The sequence below is a fragment of the Xylocopa sonorina genome, chromosome 12 (genome assembly GCF_050948175.1).
Source record: "Xylocopa sonorina isolate GNS202 chromosome 12, iyXylSono1_principal, whole genome shotgun sequence".
In the NCBI taxonomy this organism is placed as follows: Eukaryota; Metazoa; Arthropoda; class Insecta; order Hymenoptera; family Apidae; genus Xylocopa; species Xylocopa sonorina.
In genome coordinates this window covers 8524809-8552497 of record NC_135204.1, presented here as the reverse complement: position 1 = coordinate 8552497, position 27689 = coordinate 8524809, and the positions used below count along the sequence as shown (strand labels likewise).

Genomic DNA, 27689 nt, shown 5'->3' with positions numbered 1-27689 from the left:
ATATTCCACTGGTCGAATTACCACTAATTACAGTATTGTGTAGTACTCGCGAGCATAGATATTAACATAAGTGAAAGGTATAACAAATAATTCTATTCAAATGTAATCGCACTTGATCTTCGCTAGACAAAATTGCATTCGTGTACCACCATGCATGCTTTCCAGTGAAAATCATTACTTAAACATGGAATCGAGGAAATGAAGGCTGACGTTATACTGGAGCGAGGGATTTGCATGTTAACCGCAATTAGACGACACAGAAAGCAATTTGCGTTTTAAGAAAGAAAAGCGTCCCACTTAGGGAGAGATGCAACGATGCTCGGTAATTCGGTCGAGAATCGTTCGCTTAAGATCCGGCCTGGTGTCGTAAACACTCGAGCAGATCTTTGTTTACGTCCGAGAATAATTGCACGCGGCGATCGCACGGCGTAATGTTCGCGTGCGAACGAAATTTTGGCCCGGAGCGATGGAAAACGCTTTCAATGTCAAACAAGTTGGACAGCTTACCTGGTATGGAATGGGCGATCGTGGATACAGTGAACATTCAGGTAAAATTTCTTCGTCACACACCGATGGAACAGAGAATTAGTATGAAACGTGTTTACGAAACATATAAATACTGTTTACTGTACATAGTATGAAAAAGTTATTATCTCGGAATTTTATTTTTCCTCGAGCCTCCGAGCCACGAGAGTCGAAATTGCCACGAGCGCAGCGCGATCTGTTAGACGATCCCTGGAAACGTTTTGCGTCGCAATCTATATGCATACGCGTATACATATAGCTACGCAGGTATCGGCCTTTCCGTTCTATATAGCGGATTTTCAAATTAAGCTACGCGCGGCCCAGCACCTGTAAAGAGAGGAATTTTTCGATGATTTAACGGGGATTCGAAGGCTCTCGGTTTTCTTCTGTTTATCGAAACAAGCAAGTCATCTCCGATGCGACGCATTCCTCGCCCATTATTTAGCCCCGTCGAAAATGTCGCCGGGGAACAACAACCGAGCCTATTAATACTTATCGACGCTAAGTGAGCTAATTGAAACGGTAATTAATTGGAAAATACCTTTTTAAACGTTAATTACTGAAAGGCTGCACAATTAAAGTGGTTCAGTGGCGCCACCTACGAGCATTTTTATCGCATCATCGAGTATACTGTTCGGACATAGTACCGAAAGTGTGCTTGGAAATTTTCGATCGAACATTGCCAACTGCTTTTTTTTTTCTCTCCTTTCAGACCAGAGCTATTTGACAGAACAAAATAAATACTAATCAGGCGGATAGAAACGGGGATAGCTTCACGCGTATACTTAACGAATTCAAAAACGTCAAACTAATTTCGTCAGACGTTCCGTCTAAGTAATTGCGTCGCAAAATAAATTGTCTACCATGTCTGCTACGTTTGTTTATTCAGATAAATAGCGTATTAATCACTTTTATTTATAAATATTAGTATCGAAAGATGATACGTACCGATAACAAACGTATTAAAACGAAAACTCGTTGGCTATACAATTATCAGGCGGCTGACGCAAATATTCGTACCTTTATAACGACAATTAAAGAAATGGAACTTAAACAAAGACTTTTTTCAATCTGTAAATATTCCAACATGTACATTACCGTAAGTTTTCCGTAGATTTCCGCAGACAGCTCGGCAATCCTTAGACGTTCAAATTTTCCACGATTGCGTAAAACGTTCGCAGCCTCCGTTCGTTGAACGTGCGTCGAGGAAAAGTTGTAAAATTTGATATTTAACAGAGGGATCGCTCTCATGCGAACGGTTCCGTGGGTAATTCGAAATAAGACGCCGTAGCGCCGGTATATCTGTATCTAGCCTGTATCTACTACGTAACTTCCGCTAACTCGCTGCTGAGCAAAATGGACGCCTTTGTGTCTGTTTTCCTCGTATTCACACTATAAATACTGTTTTCCCCGCGATCCACCACCTTTGACATGGCGATGTTTACGCGGTGCCGCGAGAGATTTAAGTGAGAATCGTGCCGTGCCGCGTGCAGAGGTGGAGACCGTCTGTGAACGACGTGAAAACGCGTCCAAACCAAATAGGCCACAACCACGGATGACAATTGAGTGAATATCATTGAACGACGGAAAGTTTTCGACAACAGACCCGCACGTACCGGGCCGTCACTTAGCCGGACGTGTTCAGATCGACGGTTTGGTAACGTCGAACGACACGGGGATCATCGATATCGATTTACGCCTCCCGCCAAAATTCCGTTCGACTGTTCGCTGATTCTGCAGTATAAATAATCGCTCGCGCGTACCTGGGTAAGGCAATTGACACGAACCAACGAACGATACTCCCGTTCTGTGTGCCCGAACGCACGCGGCCCGAAACAGTTACCAGAACTGACCATGGCAAATTCTATTATTTAGCGTGATCGACGATCACTTGGGAGGTTTCCAGCCTGTAGCATCCTCCACCTTAAGGCCATGTTATCATATGTATGATGTTGGATGGTAGATACACTACGACTGGAGGTAATAACAACAGCTTTACCTGGTGATAGTGAGCACGGTCATAGAATGTTGGACGAATGCTTTCGATCGATTCATGTGAGTGACACGAATGGTTAGAATCGTTTAAGAATATATGGTTTGTATATACATATGTATATATATATATATATATGTAGAAAATTGAGAATGACATTTCGGTCTGACACTGTACGAGCGAAGCGTTCGTTTCGTTCGTCCCTTGGATTTCATTGGAGTCTACTGTGATTTGGTTTCAACGTGTTCTATTTTAAGCTTTAGTGTTGTCGCAAAGGAATTTGTGAGGAATATTGGAATTATGTTGGAAGTAATTACACCGATCTGGTAATATTTTTGTTATGACGTTATACTATGTGTATATACATGTATACGTATATTCGAATGTATAACAGTACGATATGTGACTATTTTTATAATTGCTGTGAATGAAACAGTGTTCTACGCGATGAATAATTATAAGTTAATGCAGTTACGTGGAATTTTCATCGATATTTTTGTAATTCTTTTTTATGTCGGTGGTCGGACATTTATTTGGAGCACTCTAACCTTTCTGATCAGTTTCATGTTTTTTGCCAAATATCTATCGGATTTTAAGTGTGTAACAAAGTACTGACATGCACTTTTGCGTTTAGGTTACTGGTTTTTTTATCCATTGTACATGGTATTGAGTTTGCGAAGCAAATTTATGACACCATTATAAAAGTGTGTCATTAATATAACACTGCATACATGTGAATTGATTTTACTCTTGGTAATGAAATATTTATATAAAATATGGTTTAAAATTCAGAATACTCGTGAATTTTTCAATTTTTAATATGAAATATTAGTTTCTGTTATTATTGGAGTGAGTTTTTTCTGTCGGCATTGTGGTGACGTGACGTCGATCTGATGTATCTTAAGATGGAAATCTATTTCATTTATATAATTGTTTTATTATCGTTGTTATTATTATTATTACAGTTATTATTATTATTATTATTCCTGCAATAATCCCATGATTTTTAATTATTATCTGTTACACAGTTAACAAGGAATTGTAGTGCCATTATCGTCGTGATAATTATTGTTTTTTTTCCTTTCAATTTATTGGGTGATATATTTATGATTTACAACGTGCTTTTCTTCTATTATATTATTTTACAAATATAATTTGTTTCTACAAGTTATTAGAGTGAAATCTGTGGTTTATTTTTTTCTTAATTTGGATCAATGTATTATGAATTTACAGAATACCATTGGAATGCGAAGTCATTTTGACATCATATCACCAATTGATGGGTAATAGATTATTAGATTTCTAAATATAAATTTTGATCGAACGACCGATTTGTATATAATTGTGTTTGTTGCGTATTTGTTTCAGGACAAGAAATCGATACTAACAATGGACCGTTTATTGGAGGATCCACGCGCTTCATCAAAATTTGGTTGATATTATCCAGTGCATCATGGGAACTTAAAAGAGACTTTGTTAAGTTCCCAGTATATGCCTTAGTGCTAGTGTTCTCTGACAAGCGTTAGATACAATCCCATTCGCAACAGTGAAAAAATATCTTTAATATTGGCATGTCTTGAAAATGCGAGTGTAAAGATTTTTTAACAATGATTTCTTTGAACGTTCGTGGTAACAGTGCATTTAGACATGTTCTGTTTATTTATATTTATCATATACTGTGAGCAAAAACATTTTCTAACATGTTAGTGCGGTGTTCGTTACGTTGGATAATTCTATGAACCTCAGAGTAAACGTAAGGACACTGGACCTAATTTTAATAATATTTTTTATCCAGGCTGTAATGCCAGAACAAGTCAAATTCAAGATGAACGGGGTTATACCGAGTGTGCCAATCACAACTCTCGCTGGTATCGCGAGTCTCACTGACTTGTTACCTGAAATGCCCCTACCGACACCGCTGCCTCAAACATTAACTAACAAGTCCCTTCTGTTTCATCCAAGAGTGGCAGAAGAAGCACAAATATTGTTGAGTGTTCGCAACGAGAACCTAGTGCCGCAGTTAATATTATCTTTGTCGCAAACATCGTCCGATCACATTGAACTGAAAGATAATTATGCGAACACGGAACAGCCCTTGGAGACCGAGCAGAATACTCCGGAATTACTTAAGGCAATATTACAGATAAATCCGCACGTATTTAAAGGGCCTCAATACAATTCGTCGCGAAACTGGGCTCAGGGCACGCCTATAATGCACGCGAATCAAACATCCGCCAATTACGGACGAATTTCACCATCCTACTCGAACTCTTCAGGGTCAAGACAAACACCGCAAGGTAGCCCAGCTCATCCTGCCGCCGCTAGAACAGTCCTGCCCCCGCCAACTGGCATAAATCCCCTACCCAACATGACACCGCAACCAAATATGTATTCCCCGGTATACATGAGTTCTCCCGGTACGCCGTTAACAACCCTAGGCAATGTGACGCCTCAACACCACAATATAGCCGGTATGACACCCCAACACAACATGCATATAGCATCTCCAATGCGTGCTAATATACCATTGCAACAACATCAGCCCATTAATATCCAGCCTATGTACGATCCTATGATGAACCAACAAGTGCATCATCCTTTGGGAACACATCAGCCGATGGACATAAATAGCACAGTGCAAGAAAACCAACAGTTTTTACTCGACCCAGTGACAGGTCTTGCCGACATCGATATACCAATTGAGAATATCGAGGCGAAGCAGGGCATCGATAACGCGACGGAGCATCTGTTACCAGCGACGCAAACCACGTCTTATCCGAGCATGGATACGAACGACTTGGTCAATACGCTGAATGCGACGCCGGCGCCGATGATACAACACCAGCAGAACAATAATTCAGAGAAGGGGATGAAAGTGCCCGCTCCTGTACCGGAAAAACTGAAGGAACCGGTTGTCATGTTGGACAGATTATCATTGGCGGACCAAGCTTTGATGCAGAAGAGCTTGGCCGCGTTCGCGGAGAAATCGCCGAGTCGAGCCGCGAAGATGGGCCTTTCGAATCGCGAGGACGCCAAGTCCGAGTCGGAGAGCGAGGAGGAGATCGGCAAGAACAATAAATATTTCAAAGCGCGCGCGAAAGAACGCCAGGTCCAGAGGGAGAAGGAGAAAGCTGAGAGGAAGAAGAGCGAAGATAAGGCGCGCAGACGAAGGAGGGTACTCGACGACGACGACGAAGAGGATAAAAAGGACGCACTTACACCCACGAAACCAAAAATCCGGAAAATAGAAAAGAAACTCGTCCCCGTGCTGGCTAAGCTCAGCGTGGAGGAGCTGATGGAAACCAACACGTATCAACGTTTCAACACGACCATAGAGACGATATTCGAGAACACAGAAGACGTAGCGACCAACGCCGAATTAGATGACGATGGTGATGTACCTCCAGAATTGTTGATTCCTAAATATCAGTTGCACGATCTGTGCACCGAAGCGGCGAAGCTGAAGGCACTGGGAGCGATGGAGTCGATTCCAGCGGACAGGTTGGTTAGGCTGTTGAACATACTGGAGAAGAACATTCGCGACGGAGCCAAGGTATCTCCGCTGGCGGATCCGGACGACGACGTCGACGAGAGTCGATTATGGACGCAGTTGGCCATGGAGAGAGTACAACGCGCTGTGGATGCGTCTTTAATCGCGTTACACATCATGACGTCCAGCAATATGCCAAAAACGGTCTACCTGGAAGATGTGATCGACAGAATAGTACTTTTCATGAAGTTTCAGTTGCAGAATACAATATATCCTTCGTTCGATCCAGTTTACAAAATAGACACGAAAAACAAGACTGACAGTTATAATTCTAGTGGTCGTAAGAAAAGGGGTCACATGAAAGAGGTCCGCGAGAAGAGTATACTACAGGTATACAACAAAATGCACGAATTGGTAGGTCTGCTCGCGGAATTGTTAAATATTCAGGTTCTAACGGACACAAGCGTTCTGCATGCTTCGACGTTAGGCGTCGCGCCATTTTTCGTTGAATCCGTTAGCGATCTTCAGTTGAGTGCTTTAAAATTGGTCACTGTAATATTTACGAAATACGAGAAACACAGGAGATTATTGCTGGATGATATTTTGGCGTCCATCGCGCGACTTCCCAGCAGCAAGAGGAGCCTCAGGACGTACAGGTTAAACTCGGAGGATCACATACAGATGTTGACAGCCTTGGTTTTACAATTGATTCAGTGTGTTGTTGTTTTATCCGACAATATAATACCACAGCCACAGAAGAAGTCACCGGAAGAGGAGGAGAAGAAGGAGGAGAAGAAATTGAGTTACGTCGACGCGGATGTTTTAATTATAAACAAATACGAGACCGCCACGAGAATAGCGGGGAATTTTTTAACAGTGTTCCTGAACAAGTGCGGCAGCAAAGGAGAGGAAATTGATTACAGGCCACTGTTTGAAAATTTCGTGCAAGACCTCTTGGCCACGGTGAATAAACCGGAATGGCCAGCGGCTGAGTTGCTTCTGAGTTTACTTGGAAACTTATTGGTGGGCCATTTTTCCAACAAAAGCTCCGACATGGCGCTGAGAGTGGCCTCCATCGATTATCTCGGTGTCGTGGCGGCCAGGTTGAGGAAAGACGCGGTCAGCTCTCAGTGTAAATTGTCAACCATCGACCAGATAATAAAGGACATCAAGATCGAACAGCAGAAGGATTCTGATTACGACCAGGTGAAGGACAAGGAGATAATGGGCCTGAGCGAAGACGAAGAGCGGATGGTTTTTTTACAAAAAGTTCTCCTGGACTACCTGGCCGTGAATGGAACCAAGGACTCCGCTTTAGGCTACGCGCGCCATTTCTATCTGGCGCAATGGTACAGAGATTGCGCAGTGGAGAAGTCTAAGGTTGCTCAGACGAAGAACAGTCCCAGCAAGAAGATGCACAAGAAGAGGGTGAAAAAGAAAAACAAACATCACACGAGCGACCAAGAGTCGGAGTCGGAACTGGAAGAGCAGGATGCGGATGAAAACGACAATAACCAGCAGAAGAACTCAGAGGCGTACAGAATCATCGAGGACAAGAAGAAGTACATAATAAGTAGAATAAGGCCGTGCAGTACAGGCACGAAGCCGGACATCCTTCAGACCTACATCGATTACAATTCAGCGGAGCTGATATCGCAGTATCTCGCGTCGAAGAGGCCATTCTCGCAGAGTTTCGACCGATACTTGAAGCAGATCCTGCACGTGTTAACGGAGTCGTCGATCGCGATCAGGACGAAGGCGATGAAGTGTCTAACGATGATCGTCGAAGCGGATCCGAGCGTGTTGGCGCGGGTGGACATGCAGCTTGGCGTGAAGCACTCGTTTTTAGATCACGCGACGTCGGTACGCGAGGCGGCCGTCGATCTCGTAGGAAAATTTGTACTAAGTAGGCCCGAATTAATAGATAAATACTACGACATGCTGTCGACCAGGATCCTAGATACCGGCGTCAGCGTTCGTAAGCGCGTGATTAAAATTCTGAAGGACATCTGCATGGAGTGTCCCGACTTCCCAAAGATCCCGGAGATCTGCGTCAAGATGATCAGACGGGTGAACGACGAGGAAGGGATCAGGAAATTGGTCATGGAGGTGTTTCAAAACATGTGGTTCACGCCGGTCAGGGAACGTCCTACGTTGGACTCCGAGTCGTTGTTGAGGAAGGTGATGAACATCACGGATGTCGTGGCAGCTAGCAAAGACATGGGTCTGGAGTGGTTCGAACAGCTGCTGGTTAGCTTGTTCAAGCCCAAGGAGGACAAAGACGATAGTACAAAGATGCAAACCGAGCCACCAAAAGCGTTGCTGACGGCGTGCAAGCAGATCGTCGACTGCTTGATCGAGAATGTGCTTCGACTGGAGGAAACGAACTTGGAGGAGTCCGAGAAGTCGAAGAAGAAGGGGTCTTCTCAGAGATTAGTCGCGTGTCTAACAACTCTGTATCTGTTCGCGAAGATACGGCCGCAATTGCTGGTCAATCACGCGATCACGTTACAGCCTTACCTGAGCTTGAAGTGTCAGACTCAGGGCGACTATCAGATCATAAGCAGCGTCGCGCACACGTTGGAGCTGGTGGTGCCGTTAATGGAACATCCGAGTGAGACTTTTTTAGCCCAGCTGGAAGAGGATTCGGTGAAGCTGGTTCTCCAGCACGACAAGTCCGTCGTGGCCAGCTGTTTGTCCTGTCTAGGCTCGATAGTGAACAACGTTACAAGGAATTTTAAATTAATACGAGACTGCTTTAAGAAATATTACGGACATCTGACCGAGTACAAATCCTTTTATGAGAAAAATCCTACGAATCCTATGCTTGTCAAGTATCGACCGTTTGTGAGGAGGGCCTTGTTCACCGTCGGTTTGTTGCTGCGACACTTCAACTTCACGGACCCTGAGGTAATCGAGGGACTTGCGGAGAACATAAAAGACCAGGTGTTCGAGACGTTAAACTATTTCGTGCATCTGGACAACGATGATATCCGACACTTCACCCTGTCCGCCATTGGCTCTTTGTGCATCCGACATTACGAGTTCATGTTACTTCCAGAGCTGAAGGAGCTCTATCATCATCTGCTAACGTCGGAGAACGCTTTGGTTCACATGAGGATTCAGGTGCTGAATAATATCGAGGTGTACTTGCAGGAAGAAGACAAAAGGATGATCAAGCAGGACATGGAGTGGGCGAAGATGTCTAAACAGGAGAACCTGAAGGAGATGGGGGACGTGTCCTCGGGTATGGCCAGCACGGTGATCCAGTTGTACGTGAAAGAAATCTTGGAATCTTTTTTGCACGCGAACATCAGCGTTCGACACGCGGCACTGAAGGTGATCCAGTTGATCCTGGCTCAAGGTTTGGTCCATCCTGTTCAAATAGTCCCTTATCTAATCTGTATGAGCACGGATTGCGAGAAAGCAGTCAGCCATAGCGCGGACAAGCAGCTTCAGGACATCGAGAAGAAATATCCGGGCTTCATTCACATGAAATCTCAGTTGGGCATCAAGCTGAGCTTCCGGTTGCAGAAGATTCTACAGAAGGACGTAACAGTGAGGGGAATGCGGGTGAAAGATGGTGAATTTCCTGGCGCGTTAAACGGTTTCCTGTACACCATCCTAAGGAACACGAAACAGCAGAGGAGAGCCATCGTTCTGTCTTTTCTGAAGCAGTTTGACGAGTCTGCGAAGACGAGTTTATCGCAGATGCTCTATCTGGCTGACAATCTCGCTTACTTTACATATCAAGTTCAAGACGAGCCGTTGTTCATCATCCACCACATCGACATTATCATTTCCATGTCTGGTACGAACCTGCTGCAGTCGTTCAAGGAGGCGTTGCTGCCAAAGGAGAGCAGCAGTCAATCGCAGCAGGCGTACCACTATCAACATCAACAGCAACACCAGCAACAACATCAGCAGCAAACACACGTGTCGGCGGGTCCAGACGGACTGCCACGACCAGAACAGTTGTTGTCGGCCTTGGAAGACGAAGAGGACGACGAGGAAGACGAGGAATCGCTACTGACGAGGTTACCAAGGGACACGACGTTGCTCAGGGAATACATCACCGCCAGCCAAGGCTTCCTGCTGCTGCTCAATCTGAGGCAGCACTTGAAAGATCTGTACGGCTTCTCCGACCAGAAAATCGGTCAGTACTCGCCAACAGAGGCGGCGAAAGTGTACGAGAAGGCGGTCAACCGCAAGAGCAACCTGCTGTTCAAACCAAAGGCTACCCTGCAGAGACTGAAGGAGGGCGTGAGCAACGTCGAACTCGACGACGAAGGCAGGAAGAAGCTGGTGAAGGAGTACTTGGACTTTAAGCAGCTAATGCTGAAGTTCGACCTGGAGGAGACGGAGGAGGACGGTAACGAAGGTGACACCAGCGGTGGTCCCGGGAAACACAGTACGGAGACGCCAAATAAAATGGCGAACTCCGAAACAGACGGGAAAATGGCGGACGTTAGCGTGGCGAGTAGTCCACAAGTGGCCAATCAGTATCAGCCCAACATGAACTCGTCGATGGAGCATCCGAACAACTCGATGAACTCGATGGTCGTCGCCGGTCCCATACCCACCTCTATGCCCATCCATGCGCCACCGCCAGCGCCGCCGCCACCGCCACCGCCACCACCGCCGCCTCCGTCGATGAACGCGGCGCCGGCGTCCCAAGTGGCGGCGCCGCGTGTACCCAAACTGACGATACACGCCCACCATCCGGAGGGCGCGAAAGAGCACCGCAAACACCGGGCGCACAAAACGGAGAAAGTGAAGAAACACAAGAAGAAGAAAAGAAGAAGAATCTCCGATAGCAGCGAGAGCGGCGAGGACTACAGTGATCCTGACTTTCTAGTGTGAGTGCGGTGGTGTGTATATTCTCGCGCCCGTTGTGTATATATTACGTACTGTACGAGAGACTCTGGTACGATTGCCGACAGAGAGGCGTCTCGCGTCGTTGGAGCTGTGCGCGTTCCACGGCGTTATTCATGGTGCGTTTCACCCGTGTCGCCCGTTGGCTGTCGGCGTGTTCCGTTTTTTTTTCTCTTCTGTTAAACACGTTTCGCGGATACCGAACTACCGACCACTGAGAGGATCAGAACGAAATTATAATGGTTTAAATACGACTCTGTTCTTTTAGGGAGTAACAAGTGCTCCGGACGCTCTGAAATCGCGACGGACCGCATCGATCACTGAAATGGACTACAATAATAACGAAAAGAAAGAAAAACTATTAGTGCGAGTGAAAGAAAGGAGGAGCGGGAAGGATGCGGAGAGAAACTATGCCGATGTACAGAGGACGGTGGTGCTCTGCGGGAATGCGTGCGTTCTTTTTTTTTTTCTTTTTTTTCCTGTCTGCGATGGTTTGATTGAGAGGGAGAGAGTGTGAGTAAAAGAGAGATATCGGACGAAAGAGAGAGGGAGAGAAATTTTAACTACGGATCGTCTCGAGACGGTCCACTTAGGATTATCTTGTTGGCTAGGACACATGGTGGGTGCGCGTCTAAAGATTTCTCAGTCCATGTCGTACGCGTGACAGGAGGGAGGAACTTGGTTCAGCCACGAGTCACGAGATCGTTTTCTTTTTCTTTCCTACGTTTTTTTTTTCTTTTTCCAATCATCGAACGCAAAGCGGAAATTTTCGCGAGAAGACCCTTTCATTTCGTTTCCTTTTTTTACGTTCTCCTTTTCCAAGATTATGCGGAGAGTTTCGTTTTTCCTTTTGAATCGAGAAAATTTGTTCAGTCGCGAGAAAAAGTATTTACCCGCCGATGTCGACGCGGATAAATTTAAGAGAGTACAAAATTAGATAAACAAGAATGTGATTCGATAGTTTCCAGTTAAATCGAGGATGAAATACGTCGAACCAAGTTCCCGATTCGAGAGAGACCGAGAGTACAATAGAATTGTCGTGGAATGCATCACGTTGTTTTCTTTTTCGAGCAAACGTTGTCAGTGTAAATAATATTGAATAATAACAGCAACATTGATAAGAGATGTTAGTTTTCTTTTTACGGAGGCAGAAGGAAAGACCAGTACTCGATAGAAGCAATTCGAGAAACGAACGGATTTAGAGGATGGATTTGCGAGGAAATTGTTATTGTATGTTTTTGTTTCGAATTTTGTTTTAAAAAAACTCGGGAAAGCTGTGAAAAGGGAGAGAGAGAGAGAGAGAGAGAGAGAGAGCGAGAGAGCGAGAGAGCCAACAGCAAAAGCAAAGAAAGAGACTAAAAGAGAGAGAAAGAAACGCATAAAAGGGCGAATCCATTTAGACTTGCTCCACAGCATGTATAATAGAGATGTGTAGTAAAAAAAGATTAAAAAAAAAAGAAACAAAATGAAAGAAAAAAGAAACACATTGCCTATGCATTATGAGAGAGGGAGAGAGAAGAAGAGAGAAAGAGAAAAAAAAAACGTTGTTTGTAATATCTGTACATACAAATTTCAAGTAAAATATCTTATTTTCTTACAAACTATATAGTGGTGACATTACGAAAGAATACTTAAAATTTTGTTGTAATATTAAGTATTTATTCAGAATTCATGTTGTCCCAATATAGTTTGCTTTATGCACACACATACACACAGACACACACGTACACGTGACTACAGAAACACGCAACTCGTCTTTTGGTGTAATTGAACAAAAAAAAAAAAGAACTATCGTTTTTATACAAGCTTAGAAGTAAATGAAACAAAAAACGGAAAACAAGAAAAGTGCAGAACGAAAAGAGGAACGAGAAAACCAGGAATAAGGAAGAATCGAAAAGAAACGAAAGGGAAAGGGAAGAAGCTATGTAGTAACAGAATTCTCGATGGAAAACGAACGAAATCATTCAGAGAGCGTGGTTGGGTAGTTGAGGGGGTTGGGAGCGGGTAGAATGTGATGAAATACAGTGGAATATTGGAAGATCAGAAAGTGGTGGAACGCGCTACGAAGTAGCGAAGGAACAATGGGAGATTTTCGACGGCTCACGCAGTTCCTCGGCGTCCCGTTTCCTCCGTGTCGGCGCCACCAGCGAATTCGACCGTCCAGGACCGAGCGTCATAGCGTTAGACTAAACACCCCTTGCGTGAACGATCGTATCCTGTTCGTAATTCGAGAACAGACCGTGCAGCTGTGATCTTTAGCGATACTCGAAGCTAGGACAGATGCGTCGCCCTTTCGTCGCGGTATAATTCGTCTTTTTTATACGTTTATAGAGAGCCCATCGGCCGTCATCGACAAACATTATCGAAAACGAGCAATCCGAGGCCACTCGCCGCCTTGGATGGTCGAATTCCGTATTTAATGTACACGTATACATTACCAGTCCAGGTTTGTCATTTGTTTAAAAAGGAAAGAGAAGGACTCGAGCCTTTATACATAATGGAATAATATCATCCACATTTTTTAGATCGCTAGTTTGAACGTTTGTAACTCATCGAGGCCTGGCTACGAGACAGAGGAAACGAGCGGGTCGACCGAGGAGCGACTGCGTAAACCGGAAGTCTTTGGTTGGCGATCGAGAGAGAGAGAGAGAGAGCGAGAGTGAAAGAAAGAGAGAGAGAGTGTTAAACGGACGGGAAGTGAGAGAACGGGAATTTTTACTTTTCACGCGGATCATCCTTTCGTCCTGCGCGAACGTTACCATTATACGAACATCAATCATTGTTGCATTTACACTTGGTCGTTCATTTCTCACGGAAAGAAAAGAAAAAAAAGAAAACGATAAAGAAGAAAAAGAAATACGAAGAAGACGAAGCGATGGAAATCATTGATGGCTGTTCAACGGATCTATAGAAATCAGTCCGGCGAACGTCGACGAACGAACGCAGGCAAAATGGTCTATTAGGTGATATACGCTTCTTTCGTTTTAATCTCGATTTAAAGTAGCACTTTATTGGGGCCCAGATGTACATTCATCTATATCTCATCAATAAATCTGGCAGCAAAAGAAGTATGGAATTCTTTCGATTAGTTGTTAAGAGTCAGCTACGCTCGCAAGAAGTGCACGTGAATTCGAACCTCCAGAGGGTTTGTTATTTCCCCCCGTTTCCGGTAGATCGTCGATCGACTCGATCGCGAATACATTTTCATTAGAAATAGAAGAGAAGCGACCGGATCCACGCGCATTTCTTGCTCGTTTAGATTAGTAGAACGTTTTAGAGAACCGCTCGCGAACCCTTAGAAATCCAAAGTCAATGATTCGTCGGGGGAAAAAAATACTGCAGAGACTTCAAGTCTTATGTAGCGATGGGAAATCGACGCCATATTGATTCTCGAGACTTGCACGAATTCGTGTTCCCTTTCCGCCTCGGAACCCAGTTGAAACCGCATGTGACCCTCTATCGCGATCCAAGGGATCCCGTGCCCGATTCTTTGCCGTCCTCGAACCGTGTGCAATGCTAGGAATTAGAGAGAAACAAAATGAGAACGCACAGTAAACGTGTGCCCACGGCGAGCGTCGAAGTCTCCGAAATGGCGGCACATTTTGAAACCCTGCGAAACGTCCCGACTGCTCTGAAACAGAGAAAACGGGCTCGCGTTGCCATTTATTTCGATCGCCAGTGCTGTCGTGCGCGTTCGTTGGAAACGTCGCGGACTGTTCGACGGATACTGGCTGTCCGATCGATCGATACGAAACAAAAGGAAGCGAGAGAGAGAGAGAGAGAAAGAAAAGAAAAACGAACACAAGAGGGAAAACGAGACAGAGAAAGTGTGGATGAAAGGAGAGGAGAGGAACAGTCGAACGCATACCTGTTGCTTCTGCAGTCGCTAAAGGGTGAGAAAGGGTGAAACTAGGGGGGAGGGTGAGCGCGTTATCGATGATAAATATTGGGGTGGGTGGGGTAGACGCGACTAATATAATCGTAGATGGCAGAAAGGGAAATTGTACAAATGTTCTGAAGCGTGTACATATTTATTGTAGAGAAACGATGAAACGACAGACTTGGGGCTTGCTGATCGAAACTGGGCGAGGAGCGTCGAGTCGTCCGATAGTTCTTGTTACGCTAAAGAATGACGAAGGGCGTGAGGGCAAATAAGAGTGTGCACGAGTGATGGGGCGAGACAGAGGAGCGATCGTACGTGCGAACGGTGAGTTTGGTAGTTGGCGAGTTTCATCAAACACTTTATTGTTCGTTGTAATAAACTTCTAGAGAAAATGGTATACATTATTGAGGTGGGAAGAGAGAATTTTAAACGGTTGTATTTCTTTGTGCATATATACATATATATAGGCTGGTATGTATGTATGTATACATAGCTCGAACTAGAGGGCGAGGGGGGGTGTAACAATGAAATCGAAGGAATTATTAATATCGCGATAGTACATGGCGTCTAATTCGTAAATAGCGTGTCCGCGAGAATGTGGATGGTGTGATCGTGAATTGTAAAGTTTCGCGAGTAAGATAGAAAGAGAGAGAGAGAGAGGGGAGAATGTGCACAGTGAAAGAGAGAAGCGTGTGTTATTAACAAAGAGAAGAGAAAGTGACATAAAGAAAAAAAAAAGAATTGAATATAGACACTCGTCGACTTAGTCGATTTATCGTACTCAGCACAGTACGAAGCACATTTGTATTATAATATTATATATATATACATACATATATGTATATGTATATATTATATCACCTATGTTTTTGTATTTGGTAATCTAACGAAAGATGAAAAGGAAAGAAAAAAAATCTACAAAAAAGAATATCGAATTAACGAACAGAAGGTTGATAGAAAGTATATTGTATATTTGAGTAAAATCGTCGAGAATTGGTGTTATCCACGACTGAGCAATGAAAGGGAGGCGAAGAAGGGGTGAATCGTCCTGTTATCATCCCCTTATGCTTACGTTTAGTTTCTCCTCTCTTCGATTCTTTTTTCTTCTCTCTCTTTTCTTTTCTTTTCTTTTTTTTTCCTTTTGGTTCGTTTTATTTTCTGCGTTCGATAGATAGATACATAATATAATATAATATAAATATACATATACGCTCAGGAAACGTGGGAGGGAATCAATGGATTTATTAGCAGTTCAGAATTAGAGCAGGCGAATTAAAGTCGACTGTCCTGGATAAAGCCAACGCTCGTTTACTCATAACTTATTATGTACATCGTCTGAAGAAAACCGGTACGTTCGTAAAAGAAAAATAAACATAAGTATGTATCAATCGATCTCGTTCATTTCCTCTTGCCTGCCCTCCGTCGTTTCGTCCGCTTCTCGATCGATTCCCGTTTTCTCACTAGCTAATCCGAGAATTCAAATTGCGTCGTGTTGTGCTGAGATCGCGTTCTCGTAATGTCCTGCTAGTTCGTACAAGTTTCAACGACACTTCCGGTTCGTATCGATCCTCGAAGAATTCTCTCGATTCGCAAGGGCGGCAAAGTAATACATGGGATTTTAGTAATTCTGGCTGAAACAGTGGAAAATTGTAACTTTGGAATAATTCTAACGACTGGTCAGTCATCGAAGTGGATCGATAGCGAGACAAGGCTTTCAATTCGTTTGGTTCCATCGAGTTGTTGAATAGTTGAAGCCGGGGATGCTTTCTTCGCTCTATAGCGGCTATTTTCGATGGTATCGAGACGAAGTACAAAACTGACTCTGAGATTTCGTTCGTTTCTAGTTGAAGAATTTTGGAAGAGGTCGATGAGGAAGTAAGTACAATTAGGGGAGACTAAGGGTGAATGTAGAACAATTTTATTACATTCTTCTTTAAGTCGCTAATCTTTAAATAATTCTTGTATGACGATTGACTAGCATAAAAATGAAAAACTTGAAGTTTCTGACTGCTTTGGTTCTCGTTTTGGAAAGTAAGTAGTCTTCCTTAGTCTCTTCTATTATAGATACGTTGGCTACTGTTCAGACATTGCGTGAAAAATTGGCTATCCAACGGTGTGCTGTTCTATTGATTAATTTATTGATGTTATAGTAAACCAACTTAGCGCAGGAGTAATGGGAAATATATCACGTATTGTTTAGCTGTAAAAATCTCATTGTTAATATTTTTTAACACGTGTACGTTTAAGCTTTGATTATACGATTAATAAAGAAATCGATTGTACTTTTCTTTTTTTTTTTTAACGCAAAGCGTGGGCAACTCTCGAGTTACGTTCGAATTGTCACCAACTGCTCGTTGTTACTGAATATTATTTTAAGGGATTTAAAGTAAAAGATGCTGAAAGTTTTAGGGATAAAAAATTGTATATTTATACGTATTTTGAATCGCATTAGTTACCAGTGACAGTTGAATGATAAAAATGATACGAGTACAATAAACTGAACGTGCGATAATACGATCGTTTATACTAACGCCTTTTACATTTTTTAATCGATATATTTCTTGTTAGATTTTTAGATCCTGCGATTCTACGTTCCTCCATCGGATACATCTGTAATACCATCCATGTGTAAATAAATAAACGGTTTAATAATTTACGTGTAGTCACTCACATTCTTGGATCGCCCTTTTAACATATGGAAATCCGTTCGAACTCTTTGTCGAATCCTCGATTCAGCACTTCTTCCTGGAAATCATCGTCGTACATATCCAAAAATGGTGAGTTACTTCGATTTTCCACCAGCTCCACCCTTTTCACATTCACCAATGCGCTTTTACTCGGCCTTTTCGTACGTAAAATAAGATCCTTCCTTTTCTTGGTAAATTCTTCGTCTTGCTTTCTGAAAAATCATTGCTTTTCTAAAACTCACATTTTTTTGTACTTTTACCTTCTCAAACGTTACCTGAACGATTTAAGTAAAGTCGAATCGTATCTGCATTTATCTTTCGAGAGTTCATTGGTTTCTTTCAAAGCGTTCTCCATCGACTTCTTCCGTTTGTATTCTTCCAGAGCTCCCTGAATTTTCGCGCGCCGCTTTCTCCTTCTATTCTCCTCCATTTCCTTGTTCAATTTCGCTTGCAATTTTATCTGCTCCTCGTCCATCGATCGTTTGTTCTCTCTTTCGAGTCTCCACTTTCTTATCAACTCCTTTTTCTCACTTTTATTGGAACTGGCGCTGCTGCTGGCGCTCCTGCTTTCCGATACGGGTGTCTTTGTCCTTATTGGGACGTTAATCTTCGGTTCTTTGACTATCTCATATGAAAAATCCTCATCCACGCAGTAGTCCTCTATTTCTACTTCAGCCTCCTCGATATTTTTCTTCTTTTCTGATTCCTTCTGTCGACGCCATTCCTTTACAGCTGCCTTCTGCTTTTCACGCAGCTCTTCGTAGTGCTTGTACCATGCTTCATGGTTCACTATAGCTTCGATGGACAAGTCTGGACACCTCTTTTGTATCGCTACCACTAGAGCTGGTATGGTCTCGCACCTTTTTCTCATTTTCAGAAAAAACAGATGGTCCTCCGTGGGCCAATTCTCCGTGTGTCCTGTTATGAATTTCAAAGTGTAGGGAACACTTTTTAATGATCGTTTAAGCGTTTAAATATGTACCTGTTACCGCAACCAGCGAATGAAAATCGTCCATATCCTTGTATTCTATTTTTTCGTTTCTAGTTTCCATTTTACCAGGACAGGACAGCGACGAAAGCGTTGCGCTCTTTTGAGCTTTCTCGTATTTTTGTAGATTGGGCTCGAATTCGTGCAATTCTTCATCCAATACTGTTGTCTCTTCGATAAGTGAGTGAATAGGACAGGATTTCTTGAAATCCTGCATTTTTTGCGAGAGTTTGATCAATTTCAGTTTGTACGTATCCACATCTAAATGTAAACGTGAAAAAATTGTTGCATTACTATCAATACACAATATTTTTGTATATGAAACTTATATTTACCTAACTTTCTTATTTCTTCTGGATTTTTTGCGATACGTTTCACAGAGTCCATATCGGTAGTAATATCTTTTATATTTCTATACATCGTATTCAAAAAGTTTTGCCTGTCAACCAAACGGAATTAATATCATTTTCCAAATGATTGTTCTTAATTAATCAAAGTGCGAATTGACTCGTGCAGTGGTACCAAAGAGACGAGTTCAAGAATTTACCTCTTCAAAGATAATTCCTTGTGCTCATGCACGATATCTTGTAACAAATTCGAATCTATTTTCATGTTTTCAATCGCGTTAATTAGTCCTTTCTCGAGAATGTCTTCTTGTTGCTTCAGTCTCAACAATGGTTTCATATATAAGTTCCTTTCAGCGGAAGTTAGTTTCTTCCTCGACGTGTCGTTTCGTCTTTCGACGGTACTTCCGCCTCTGGAGCTCATCGACGTGATTAATCACTCTTAAATTCGTCTGAGATAATTGCACGAGGAATTGCTTTTAGTAACCCTTTCAGCTTGACATTAAACGTGAAAGTACTCGTAGGAAAGTTCTGTTGGTCGACTGTGACCATGGGTTTCCATAGCAATTTCCCATAACGTGTTCGTCACACTTGTGCATTTGATGGAGAAAGCGATGGCTGCGGTCATACGTGAAATAATCGATTCGAAACAGAAAGAGACAATAGCGCTACTATATGGTAATTATCTTTGATGGATACACGAATTCGATTTAAAATCGATGATTTAGCGCGCCGCAACGCGCGATGGTCGTTGATTGGCTTCGCAGTTTCCGCCAATCAGCTCGCAGAAATTCAAACTGTGAGAATAGTGGAGAATAGTTCGTGCTGTCATGGCTGTGGCGTCGCGTCTCGTGCTCTTGTCTTAAATTTCCACTTTTAGTTAACTAAATGCGTTCGCGAGTGCTTAAAGTATGAGAATGAAGAGGAGAGATGCAGCGAAACTTGTATTTATAATTTTCCACGAAGACTATTCGATATTTTCTTCGAAAATACGTGAGTAAAAGTTCTGTACCAACGTTTGCTATATAGCACGCGAAATACATATCACGTACACAATGTATGCAATATGTAACGCATTTCAATGTCAAAATCCGCTGAAATCTCGTTTTACCACAATATTTTTGCCTGTTTATGGTATTTTCGTTTATGTCACATAATTTTACATGTGTAAAAAAGTAACTTAAGAAGATGCATTTGCAATGGCCATTTTGGGGGTCAAAATCGTATGTATCAAAGTTGTTCCATATTTTTGATCAATTATTATCATGCTTCGATCGTTAAATTAAACCAAATTGCAATTTGCATATTTCTTTGTAGATGGATATCGATCTAATGAAAGTACACAAGAATAGCATAGGTGTCGCCGCGAGTTCCTTTCAATACGATCGATATCCCATCTGTTAGATAATGAAATCTTGTAGGATAACAGATGTGCATTCAATTCCTCATTTACATCTTTAGATATTCTACATGTCCATCCTTCACTCTGTCAATAAGAAATAATTCTTTTATCTAACATCGTTCTCTTAATCCACAGTCGGTAACGTCTCCCACTTGGCGCGGTCTCTGCGTCTCCCACTCCACGTTACCACCTCCTTCGTGCACGTTTACCATACCATGGAGACACCAAGTGGAGGGCCGATGAAACGACTACATTCACGTTGCGGCGAGGCATTTATACGGGGTGAACAGCAACTAGGCGCTTTAGTCTCTAGTTGGGACGCGACGCGTTAGCATGGGGCATGATCGTATCCCCGCATGTGTAAAGGACATCGCGCATTGAAAACAAACGTCGTGACGCGACAAAAAAGTTGCACGATACACCTCCCGTGGAACGTACGCAGCCCATCGTACATTACGCACCTCTCCTCTTTGTTTACAACCGACCGCATCGAAGTGAGAACTGTCAGTCTGCAGATGTCCGGCGAATCGATCGTGTAACACGCGACCAGGCCAAACGTTACGTCGTCCGATGCAAGCTCGCGTTCCTGTGCCCGACGGATCGAGACGATTTCGGGATTAAATCGTTCGTCGATGCGACACTCGTCGTCGCGTGTGCCTGTCAGGGATACGTGAAGAAGGTTTCTCGTTTGGACACGACTGATTAAGGTAAGTTGACACTCGCTGCGTACTTGGTTACCGCAACCACTGTTTTTTCCCTCCCGCGTTTTTTTACTCCCGATGCTACTTTGCTCCGTAGCAGATTAATGACTGCGATTAATGGATGCGACTGTACGATTCACCTTTCGACTGATCGATGCGATCGATTCGTCGAGAGTAAGAAATAAGATATAGACAATATTAATTTTAATACAAGTGTATGCGTGTATTATGAACGTTCTTGCGACTCGATGAACTTTCGTCTCGCGTGGCGATCAAGGTGAAGCGAAATTAGAGATTAAGAGTGTGAAAAAGTCACGTCTATATGATTAACTCGCGGCAGTGATGTAACTACAAATGTTTTAATATGAAATGTATACTATTTAGCATTCGCAGGACTGATCGCACGATCATTGTCATACCGTGTACGGTGTTTATTGTCAAATTCTATTTTACACATACACGACTGTCATCCAGCGCCGTATCGTCGAGTCACAGACGGGTCAGCGATTTTTAGCTTTATCTCGCGTGTCTGTAATGCAGATGCGCGACAAGCTTTCCGATTACGCGTTGAATAACCTACGACCATTGAAAAAGCCACGCTACCGCAAAGACATCGCCGTGAAACAATGTTTTTATTGATTCAGCACGGCAAATGTTTGCCTCCGCGGTTATGCGCGATTGCTCATCAAACAACCGATTAGGTGTTGCTTGTTTTAACATCGAGACGCTTCCTATCGACTCGTGTATACAAACTTCGTTTCGATTGGCCCAGAAACTATCCAAATTTTTCCTCCATTCTGTCCTGTAATCGCGCGTAGAATCGCAATATGTTTTGTTCCTAGTTGGTAGCATTATTTGTCGGTCTATTGTTTCGCGTTATCTTTCGCTAACCTAAAATACGTAAGATTATTCATTATCACTGATGATTTGTCACAAATACGATTACTACTTGATAATATTCCTGAATGAACTGTTTATTTTTCGTTTACACTTCTATCACGAATGATTGTAAAGTAGGCAAATTTAGGAGCGAGAGTATTTAACTAATTATTAATCAAGTTGATTTATGAACAGTTTCATATCCATATCTGTAGCGTTCCTTGTCACTCGGTCGTTTTAATAGCGATTTATACTTGAAACGTTTCTAATCGTCCGGTAAGAACGTTATTGACGTCTATTTTCAAGTCGCTTCACCTTAAAAGTCTTAATAAATTTTCCAAGATCGCGGCGCGGTGACTCATCTGTCCTTAGCGCGTTTTAAAACACGCTTAAAAGGCAAATGAGCCGATTAACGTATCAACCTGTAAGCGAGCCGAACAAATAAATCCTCCGTGAAACGACGTCTCCCTCGAACCGACTCAGTCATGATCTTTAGATCACCGCGGATTTAATCCCGCCGATGAGACTCGTATCGAAACGTCAGACTTTGCTCCGTCGGCGATCGTTCGCGACGATAACTCGATCTGAGCCTGGTCTCATTGCGAAGATGATACCAACCCATTGTTGGATCGCTTATCTTTATTGCCGTTTTGCAAGTTCGCCTGATTCACGTTCCGCCTTGGAAATTTGCTAATATTTACTCGGCTTTTGATTTATGCTGCTCGTCGCTCGACTACAAATGCTCCGCAATGTTTCTAGGCTCTTCTCTATTCTTTCAAGTTCCTTGAAAACTTCACCCGAGGATCTCTCGACTGTTTGTTTAACTTTATCATTAGGAAACATTTTTTGGACTCGGATTCTCTTTTTGTAGACTACACCTTTGGCTCTTTTTTTTCATAGTCTGTCGTATATAGCGTTGTATTTCGCACTTTGGTTTCGAAAAAAGAGAAAGGAAGAGACGAACGAACGACGATTTACTTCCGCGACTAAGTCCGTCGATAAAGGAATTCCCTACAGAATGCGCGCTCACCAGGCATCAAAGTCTCCGACAGTCAAATATACTAATCATCCGCAAACATTCCGTCTCGAGCACCACCTGCCTCCCCTAATTCATCGGTATCTCCGTTATCGTCCCGCCACGGACACGCACGCCTCCTTATCACGATCGAAGCCGATTATCGGGACCGATGCAACGAGCGACGACTACATTTATTCAATTTCCACGCTGGGGTCGCCTCTTGAGTCGCTGCGGAGGATCTCTCCCGTGGAAGAGTAATACAAAGGTTGCGGCGGGTGAGATCTCGCGTTGGTTAACGTGGAAACGCGAGAACCGGCAGTCGAGATGCCCGGATAGTTCGACGCGGTCAGGTACGCTCGTTAGATGCACTTTTGCGATAATCGAGGGGCCAGCGAGCGCATCGTTCGAAAGCTGCGCTTACCCTCCGTGGGACTCGCCTCTAAACGGTCGATGAATCATTGTCGCGAGGCGATTTGTAACGGTCTTTTCGGATGTGCTATTGGACGATCATAGGATCGAAGAAACAATCACAATTATTCTCTGGAATTTTTCTATTTCAAAATTCGTCAGGCACTTTTATTCGATTTCTATCGCGTAAAAACGCTCACTTTTTCTTCGTTAATACGACAACAATGGGAATTAACATTCGCGTCGGAAGAGCCTAGCCGGATTACGAGGTAGACACAATAGAGAAAGCGGAAGAGATTAATAGAAATGGAGAGTGAAAATTATAATAAATAGCGATAATAAGAAGAAAGGAGGCGCCGGATGGGCACGAGACGCGGGTTCGCGGTGATGTGTACGGCTCCGCTCGTGGATGGGGTAGAGAGAGAGACAGAGAGGGACGAACGGACGGGAGATTTGCATATTATGTCTTGATACACAGGTTCCGGGAATGCAAATAAGGCGGTTAAGAAAACTAGTAGGCAAGCGAGTGCGCGCGTAAACAATGGCGATGAAAATATTTGCGCGGCCACAGGGGAAAGTTGCTCGAAACGCGTGGCGACGGGAGATGCTAGATCCACGGATTCGCATTCGATGAAAAACTGATTCGACGCGGCGGATCGCGCAATAATACGTAACATGGAATACCTTATTTGTTTCTTTTCGTTAAGTTAGAAGTTGCATAAGTTGGCTAGTTTAAATATTTATAACGTTTAATGTCCACTGGGGAGTCAGATAAGGAAGATTAAGGGATGCGAAGAAATTTTTCCGATGGATAACATTTTATCTAATCGAACACGATTGAATGTTGAAAAGCGATGGGTGCGTTCATTCTGTCGACGAATGGACGAGCTGTTTGGATAGATAGCAGAAGTTTTTGAAGAACCTCGTAATCCATCTCACTTGAAATAATCCTTACCCACTTATCAAATCCAAATGAATGATTTGAATACTTGCAATTGTGCTCTACGATAGAATGAATAGAAGCATGTCCGTACATTAACGAGTTCTAACGGGGTTGCGTGTGTACGTAAAAATAATGAAAGAGGGCTCGCGAGTGGCTCGTCTATACAAAACTGTACTACTGTACGCGCTGAAACCACTCGAGCGAGACCACTCGAGCGACACGGGTGAGATATAGAAAAAAAATTCTCTAGCCAGTCGACGTGTTAATCTGAAAAGGTGCTCAGCCACCTCCAGCAGGGGGGCAACTATCGTTGGCGTGTGCGCGCGAGAGCGCGAGAGAGCTCGTCCGGTTAAAAGTGAATGGAGAAGCGGCTCATTCACAAGATTTTCTGTCGGGCGACCGGTCAGTTTCGTCGGGCGCGCGCGTGCGGACGCTGAGTGCGCGCACCTGGGGTGCTCCCGTGCGCACGCACGCACGCACGCGCAGCCACGAGACCCGCGCGGCCAACCGATTCGCACGCGCGAACATACGCTCGTTTACGAATAGATTCCGCGCGTGCCCTCTCGCCTTCGCCCGTCAGACGACTATTTTCAGCCTCTGGCGCGCGCGTTCCTTTTCTTTTTTCTTTCTTTTCTCTCCTCTTCCTTGGTATTCCACGGAAAAGAATGCCGCTGCCCGTTCGTTCCTTTATTTCGAGGCTGGGGGATATTCGAAGGCTTCGCTCGAATCACACCAAAAGTAATCGAAACCGCTTTGAACCGTTTCGAAAAGGTTCCTTTTTCGCCTCGCTGATATAAGCGGGGATGAAATGATTTCGTGGTGTACGATGCAAGTAAATTAGTCGTTATCGAGTCGAAATGGAAGTTGTAAATTTGTGCTACGCCGACGCGTTTCTTACCGTTTCTCGCGGCGAAATAATTTATAGCGAAAACCTCTTTAGCGGCGGTATTTATTGCGGTCGAAAAAAGTCTCTCCGCGTATATCGATACCGCGAGCGGATTCCAGAGTCGTGCGCCGGCTAAATTCGTATTTGTTTACCGGGCCCGTTCGATCAATCATCCGGCGGAACCGTACAGACACGGTCTCTTATCGTGTCGCTGAATATTTTAACATTTTACCAACTGGATTTTTCTTCGCCTATTTCAAGCTGTCGAACGCCTTTCTATTTTACAAAGTACCCAGTTCTAATAATGTGTCCATTTCGACTGGCGATCGATGGCTTAGTTACACCCCGAGCATTTCCAGACGATTAGCGATACACGAGTAGATACGTCGCTCCGCGGGAGTTCTACAGTGCACGAGTACCAATAAAAATTTCAGTACCAAGTAAAATAGTATTTCTCTAGGAAAAAAAATAGAAAATGTATTATGATCAGGAATATGATAAGGAACTAAATAAGAAGAGTTATTATAGAAACCTAGTTGGGGAGAAATATATTTAAGGAAATGTTTGAATTCCAACGAAGCGATAAATTAGTACACAATGCGAACGATATCTCGTGTGAAACTTTTCACAATTCCGCGAATCATATTTGTAAATATTTAATCGAATTAGGGGCCTATTCTAGGCGGGTTTACGCCTCTGGCAGAGCCGTTTAGATCGAGCGTGTACGACTCGCTCGGGCTTTATCCATTGCTCGCCTTGAATTCGCTCGTGTGTATCGTTCTTTCAATGAAAACCGAGTCATAGAGGCTGGGCTGATAGGGATCTAGGCTGGCCGGTCGTTAAGAATAAGGATAGCTTTTGCATAATCCGATTCACGAGCGCGAACCTATACACGACGCGGATACCCTCGTCGCAGCGCTGCTCGTGCGCACCGGTTCTGCGACCGTGCAAATTGCACTTGTCGCTGCTTTACAATTTATAAGATAGCCGCGCGGAGCCGCCGAGGTGGGTTACCTAATGAGAACAATTGAATCGTGGAAACTGGCCGCCTGCCCCCTTGGAATTCGGAGTAATTTAGATTTACGACACTGATCGACGGGACTGGACGCCGCGTTTCGCGTCGGATAGAGTTATTACAACTTTTCATTTGCGAGTTATGAACGTTTCGTTTCCTGTTCCTCGGGTTTTTAACTCGCTCGTACCTCACGCATATTATAACGTAGACTATTTTACTACCTCTACGTCTGACTTTGAGTAATCACGCTCTAAGACACTTAGCTTTCTAAGAGAGTACTGAAGATAGTAGTTTCATGTTTTGAAATTTCATCTTCTATGACCTCACTGTCCAGATTCTTAAGTTTGATCGACGCTCTTCAAATGACACTTCAACGAGACCAAAGATAGCGAAACTATGCGCACAGGGTGGTTCGATAAAAATGTCCACCCGAAGTGCACCTTAAAAATGATCGAAACCTAAAGAAATAAAACCTATCGAATATATAAAGATGTAAATATTTCACTTGGATATATCTTGTCGGGTAGAATCGAATAGGATTTCAAGATCGTATGATATGGAAAATTGGTTATTTTGCTGGTTGGTCCACCCGGTGTGTAACTATCGTTGCGTGTACGATGACAAACGAGCGCAGAAATGTATCAGACGTTATCATGGTCCAGTCGATACAGGCTCGATATCCCTTATCCAAGCCCGTGTTCCACGGCATTATGATGCAGGCATTTCGAGTGCGCGGCTCGGAGCCTCTGGGCGATTTGCATTCGCCGCGCATGCCAGCCGACGTACGACGAAACAGGTTCATTTTCTCGTCGCGAATGAATGAAATCGTTCTCCCTTACGACACACGCTGGATCCTTCGACACCTTTTATTTTTCATCTCGAACGGGGATTGAATTATTCGCGACTTTGCTCAATTAATCTCGTTTCGAGGTTCCTTTATCTACTGTAATTTTAAACGTGTTTTTAATTTGACAAAATCGTCCCTTAAAGCTTTAGAATTTATTTCGAGAGAGTTATATATATTGCTCTTGTGATTAGACATTTTTTATTGCAAGACCACTTGATAGACGCAAGTGCGTTTTCACCCTCTGCTCGATCGCGCCCCTGTGCGTGGCTGGATATTTTCTGATAAGCAGTATGAAGTATCGACTTTCTTGGGAAATCGCGAGTACCTCGTGCAGAGTTTTGCAGGTAAATCGGTCTGGTATTACGTCGAGGGGGAGATTTGAAACGTGCGCTGGACGATGATGGAAAGGGGTGAGGGTTGATATTATAGTAGGTAGCTGGAGGACCGTGAGTTTTTAAGCGGCTAGGGTAGAAGGGTTGAAATTTGTCATCCGAGCTGCTTGTGAAATCTGAATGGAAACTTTTAATATAGAATTTGAATAAATTCCTTGCAGTCTTGACACCAACGAATGATTGAAATTTTAAGATAGTAAAATTTTCTCAATTTCACAAAATACAGAACAAAGTAAGAAAGTTAAGAAATTTCATAGCACGCGAAATTAAAAGCTCGATACCGTACTCCAATGTTTCCAATCGTCTTGTACTTATCCCTACGTGTACATACGTGGCTCGTTCCACGTAACTTCTATCGGTTATCACGGAAGCTCGCCAGCACGGGCAAGCCAGGAGGATGGAACGGGTTAGCC

General features: G+C 43.5%; 3 protein-coding genes across 6 annotated transcripts in view; 2 read left to right on the top strand and 1 right to left on the bottom strand.

Annotated features, from left to right (window-relative positions):
• Positions 1-2409: 2409 nt before the first annotated feature.
• Positions 2410-13951, top strand: Nipped-b (Nipped-B cohesin loading factor). 3 transcript variants are annotated; one of them, XM_076905552.1, is made up of 5 exons: positions 2410-2505; positions 3752-3801; positions 3887-11002; positions 11152-13329; positions 13409-13951. In XM_076905552.1, exon 3 carries the CDS (start codon positions 4254-4256, stop codon positions 10869-10871), a length of 6618 nt encoding a protein of 2205 aa, XP_076761667.1. In that variant the 5' UTR covers positions 2410-2505; positions 3752-3801; positions 3887-4253; the 3' UTR covers positions 10872-11002; positions 11152-13329; positions 13409-13951. The 3 variants fall into 3 exon arrangements, with proteins under 3 accessions (XP_076761667.1, XP_076761665.1, XP_076761666.1); XM_076905550.1 differs by having other exon boundaries at positions 3887-13329; XM_076905551.1 differs by lacking the exon at positions 3752-3801 and having other exon boundaries at positions 3887-13329.
• Positions 13952-17454: 3503 nt separating this feature from the next.
• On the bottom strand, positions 17455-19209 carry LOC143429640 (uncharacterized). Its single transcript, XM_076905316.1, has 5 exons — positions 18989-19209; positions 18777-18880; positions 18436-18702; positions 17729-18371; positions 17455-17665 (listed from the first exon to the last, which is right to left on the bottom strand). Exons 1-5 carry the CDS (start codon positions 19207-19209, stop codon positions 17455-17457), a joined length of 1446 nt encoding a protein of 481 aa, XP_076761431.1.
• A 1232-nt stretch (positions 19210-20441) lies between these two features.
• LOC143429788 (GAS2-like protein pickled eggs) overlaps positions 20442-27689 on the top strand; it is a 49698-nt gene continuing 42450 nt past the window's right edge. For both annotated transcript variants that reach the window (XM_076905580.1, XM_076905578.1), the window contains exon 1: positions 20442-20894. The gene's annotated coding sequence lies outside the window, so the exon portion shown is untranslated. The remainder of the gene's footprint in view (positions 20895-27689) is intronic.

What these genes read in the sequence shown, in the direction of transcription:
- Nipped-b (XM_076905551.1), top strand. Translation starts at nt 4,254, where the DNA reads ATGAACCTCAGAGTAAACGTAAGGACACTGGACCTAATTTTAATAATA.
- LOC143429640 (XM_076905316.1), bottom strand. Translation starts at nt 19,209, where the DNA reads ATGAGCTCCAGAGGCGGAAGTACCGTCGAAAGACGAAACGACACGTCG. An exon ending in AAGGAATTATCTTTGAAGAG is followed by an intron (nt 18,881 to 18,988) that starts GTAAATTCTTGA and finishes TTTGGTTGACAG; the next exon opens with GCAAAACTTTTTGAATACGA. An exon ending in AGAAGAAATAAGAAAGTTAG is followed by an intron (nt 18,703 to 18,776) that starts GTAAATATAAGT and finishes GTTTACATTTAG; the next exon opens with ATGTGGATACGTACAAACTG.